The sequence below is a fragment of the Otolemur garnettii genome, unplaced genomic scaffold (assembly GCF_000181295.1).
Source record: "Otolemur garnettii isolate 467f Iridium unplaced genomic scaffold, OtoGar3 scaffold00098, whole genome shotgun sequence".
Lineage (NCBI taxonomy): Eukaryota > Metazoa > Chordata > Mammalia > Primates > Galagidae > Otolemur > Otolemur garnettii.
The window spans coordinates 5,823,542-5,828,504 of NW_003852493.1; the positions used below are offsets into that span (position 1 = coordinate 5,823,542).

The window sequence follows — 4,963 nt, forward strand, 5'->3', positions numbered from 1 at the left end:
TTCCCTTTCTTCTGAGGCAAGGGATTTTTCCAGGCCATCTCTTTGACAGGTTACTGAAGTCTAAATGTTTCAGGGAATATAGGGGGGAAATGGCTGGATGGACACAGGTATTCCCTGAGTGTGCGCTGATGCTTACTGTCTCTGCCACCTATTTATAGCCTCTAGGCCTGGCATGGGGCCAACCACAGAGAAAAAAACACGATCCTTCCTTAATCATGTTTATGTATCTGAGATAGAAGGTAATCACTGCCTTCTCTTTTCCGCACAAAAATATCTGGCAGATGGTGGTTTGAGATTTTCAGGCTCTGGGATTTCTTTTTAAATCAGTCATCATTTCTTTTTAAATCAGTCGTCCCAGCCTATCTTTCTCCCAAACTATAGTTTTCTCTTTACTGACACCACAGATTTAATCTTCAATTGGAAAGAAAACGTTTAATCTATTAGTTCATCTTTTGGAAACATTTCTTTTTTTTAGACAACAGTAACACAGGAGAGTGGAACTTTGATTTATATTATTTATTGCCTTGTTTCGCTCACTAGTTTGCAGCATACATCCGGGCAGCTGTCCGAAAAGAAAAAGGGCTACCCATCCTTGTAGAACTTCTGAGAATGGATAACGACAGAGTCGTCTCTTCTGTGGCAACTGCCTTGAGGAATATGGCACTAGATGTCCGCAACAAGGAACTCATAGGTATGTTCTGGTGACAAGGAGAACGGTTACTATAGTGTTTATAAAATGCTTCTTTGGATTAATAAATATGACGTTTAAAATCATTAACAGCTGAGCCCTAGTCCTGCGTCTCTTGGCACATATCGGTGCCCCTGCTTTGCAACCATGCTCTTTCCGCAGGAGGCAGGCTTCACTCGTTAAACATTGATTGGGGAGGGTACATTTTCAGAAAAGCCAGCAATTTCAGTTGTACATTATAACACTAACTGGTAGATTTGGTGTCTCTTTTCCCCAAGAGAGGTTTATTTCCTGAGCAACAAAAAAAGTTTTCATTCTCCCTTTCCAATTTTTAGACTGATACCTGCTAATTCACCAATAGGACCAGGTTCTAAATGAAAAAAGAATCATGTGAGTGTTTCATAGCTTTTACCTCCCAGATCTCTATAAATGCTTATTACCTTAGGGCAGAACCACGATCCCAAGGCCATCTCTTCCCTCCCAGGGATCCAGGGAAGGAAGATTCTTAGGAGGCGCTCACTTTTGTATAAGGGAATCCGGGCACACTCATGCCTGAAGGAAATGGGTGCCTGAATGGCGTTTGCACCCTCAGTACCTTGCTCGTCTACAGGAGGTTGCCACCTGCCGGTCACGACCCTACATAGATATCTGAGCTTCAATCCTGGCTGCACATTGGCCTTGCAACCCAGGGTGCCCTGTATAACCTGACCCAGCCTCAGTCTGTTCATCTAGATTGAACATGAAAGGGAGCTGGCGGTGGTTACTGTCCTAACATTGGGCTTGCTGTGAAGAGGAACTGAGAGTGAGCGTGAGACAGCCCCCTACACCCCACCAAGCTCCGTGCCAGTGCCACAGCTGGTGACAGGTCGGGAGAGGGAGAGGAATTGGGACAAGATCTTATGTGGACTCATGTGATCCTGTATTTAACTTGGGTTAAAATATGTCTGCCATGAGAGAGGGAAGGGAGAGAGAACAAGGGCAGTGATATTTACCATAAAGAGTTGTGGTGAGAATGAAATAGGAAAGCCCTTCACAGAGTGCCTGGCAGAATTGCTATTTTAAATTATTGCCATATTAACCGGCTCTTAACACACCTTTCCTTTGAGCCAAATCTTCTCCCACACAGAGGAAAGGGGGGAGTTCCTCCCTGCCCTGTTCATAGTCCAGCTCATGCCTGATTCTAGTAGATATGCTATAATTCTCAGTTTCCTACACTTCTTAAGAGAAATCCTTAAGGTGCCTAAAAAGGAATTTGTTTTTAAGTTGTCTTTTTTTTTTACACTTATATTGTTTGAACTTCTTATAAGAAGCACATGTAATTTCAGCATTCTTTTTTTTTTTATTAAATCATATCTGTGTACATTAATGCTATCATGGGGGTACAGAGTGCTATTGCTATATACAATTTGAAATACTTTCATCCAACTGGTTAACCTAGTCTTTATGTCATTTTCTTAGTTATTGTGTTAAGAGATTTATATTCTACATTTAAAGAGATTCACATGTACCCTTCTTAATGGTAAAAAATAAATGGTTTGCCCATCTTACGTTCTATCTTATTCCACAACTTGGAGAAGACATAGGGAGTACAGGAGGCTGGAGATGACCTGACATTAGTAGCAACAGCATGTCGGCTTCTATAAAAGATGACATAAGGCCAGTCCCAGTACTTTGGGAGGCTGAGGCAGGGGGATCACGTGAGGGGGCCAGGAGTTCAAGGTTACAGTGAGCTATGATTGGTACATTGCACTCCAGTCTGGGTGACAGAGTGAGACCCCATCTCTTTAAAAAGAAAATAGATAAAAAAGATGACACAAATAAAATTTTGCTATTAAAATTGCAGGTAGACTATCTCCCAGTAAAGTTCTTTCTAAGACAATGCGAGGGAAACCTTACAGCTATTGAAGCATTTCTCTATAGATACCAAACTTCTCTTTCTCCTCTCCAAAAAGATATTATCGCTAGCATTTTCAATTTCAATTACCAGCTGACAAACTAGAATAAATGCACTACAAACAAAAGAAATTAACTAAAGCTCAAGTAAATATTTTCTTAGTTTTTTTCCCCCATGCCAATAATTGAATGGATGCGAAATGGGGCTCTTATTAAAGACCTATTTATGTACAATGGTGAGCAGTAGAAGACAGCCCCTAACTGCACACTGCATAATTTGCAGCTTGTCACCGAGAAGGCTGCGGCTTCCTCACAGCAAACACTATTATGAAGAGTGGAAAAACAGTGATGACATTGTAAGGCCACAAGATAAATGTGGTATTTGAGAACAGATGACAAGTTAGCGCTGGTGATTTTGAATACTCATGAATGACCAAAAGGTCCGTGACATGTAATTTTTCATTTTGCTAAGGCACAACTTTAAATTGCACTCCTGGGGCTTGGGATAAGGCAGCTCACTCCGCCTGTGTGTGAGTGAGCCTGGCGGTCCCCTCAGAACCTGCAGAGTGGGGCCAACTCAGTTCAGTACGCAGTAAGTTCTGTGAAGTGACAAAAGTGTTTCTTTGTTAAAAATGGCTCTGAAAAGAAAGTCCATTGCTAGTGCTGGTGATGGACGTGAAAAAGAGTGGGTGGGGATCAGAGGAGGGCACAGAAGTGCTGGGTCAATTAGAGCCAAGCACTGGGAGGAGGGCAGATCTCGTAGAAAGGAAGGAATCTTCATAGGGAAACAAGAAAAAGTTGTTCATGGAACAGTTCAAGAGTGCGCCAACTGGGTAAAAACTGCTCACGCTAGAGAGGGAAAATGCTAGTGGAAGTTAAAAAGGGTTATTCCAGAACACATGGGGACGCGCTGAGAGGAGGCCAGGACCCTGAGTACACATTCCTCCTCCCTGCGGGGCTTTTAAAGAAACCCACTGTTGTTGCTACTGTTGTCAGGTTGGCTGATGGATACCCTTAGCTTGATAAAAATATGTAACTGGACCCAGGTCACATGTTAAGATCCAGAAGATTTAATGAAAAGTATTATTTGGCAGCCTATCCAGATTCAAAAATACATTTTATAAGGACTTATGAGGTAATTTCGATGCATAGGAATTTAATCGAGAATAAAATTTACCGTCATGATTCCTTCATCACTTGCTGTTGTTGGAAAGAGTTGAACTATAGCAGCTCGGTTAGTCCCCTCAATTCTGTGCACCGATTTACACTTTCTCACAGCTGTCAATAGAAACGTGTTACAGACCAGTCATTTCTTCAGAGATGCTGCGGTCAAGGCTGGCTTTCTCCTTACAATCACACGTGTCCTTCTCGTCTTGGGCACGGGTTTTGATTTCTTTTTCATGTTATTGTCTGTATTAAGGTTTTATTTTTAAGAGCCTGCACACTATCAGAGTCTTTGAACAACAACAAAGACCTAGTACCTTCTGGAAATAGAATGTCCCCTTTTGATTTGGCAGGTAAATATGCCATGCGAGACCTGGTCAACCGGCTTCCCGGTGGCAACGGCCCCACCATACTGTCTGACGAGACCATGGCAGCCATCTGCTGTGCTCTGCATGAGGTCACCAGCAAAAACATGGAGAATGCCAAAGCCCTGGCCGACTCGGGAGGCATAGAGAAGCTGGTGAACATAACCAAAGGCAGAGGAGACAGGCAAGTCTGCAGTGGGGGAAGGGGAGGCTCAGGCCTCTTGTTTCTGGGATTGTCCTGTGATAAGGGTCTTTGCCAAGGATTCCCTTCCTTTTGTGAAGGTTTTATTTTTGCATTTCTTACTTGCTGACTAAGTAAGCTGACTAAGCTAAGCAATCTCTAGCAGCTGAAGCCTTTTAGGCCGGGAGAGGCATTTTCTGTCCTGCAGCCTGTTGTACTTTCTGCTTTATTGTAACACCCTCACTCCTACCCCAGTTTCGGTCTCTGTCTTTAGTCTGTTCATGCCACTATAACACAACATCATAAAGTGGGTCACTCACAAACAACAGAAATTTATTTCTCACAGTTCTGGAGGCTGAGAAGTCCAATGTGAAGGCAGTGAAAGATCCAGTGTCTGAGGAGGACTGCCTTTCTGCTTCATAGCAGCAACTTCTAGCTGTGTCCTCACAAGGTGAAAGCGGGGAGAGGTCTCCCTCAGGCCTCTGTTTTGTTATGTTTTGTTTTTAATTTTGAGACAGAGCCTCACTTTGTTGCCCTAGGTAGAGTGTCATGGCGTCAGAGCTCACAGCAACCTCAAACTCTTGGGCCCAAGTGATTCTTTTGCCTCAGTCTCCCCAGTAGCTGGGACTACAGGCATCTGCCACAATGCCTGGCTTCTTTTTTCTCTTTTTT

The 4,963-nt window shown here is 43.2% G+C and overlaps 1 protein-coding gene across 5 annotated transcripts in view; it reads left to right on the forward strand.

The window, feature by feature from the left end:
- Positions 1-4,963, forward strand: part of PKP4 (plakophilin 4) — a 231,775-nt gene that overhangs the window by 214,543 nt on the left and 12,269 nt on the right. For all 5 annotated transcript variants that reach the window (XM_003795963.2, XM_003795964.2, XM_012808991.1 and 2 more), the window contains 2 exons: positions 541-691; positions 4,099-4,294. In XM_003795963.2, coding sequence (XP_003796011.1) covers positions 541-691; positions 4,099-4,294 — 347 coding nt within the window. The remainder of the gene's footprint in view (positions 1-540; positions 692-4,098; positions 4,295-4,963) is intronic.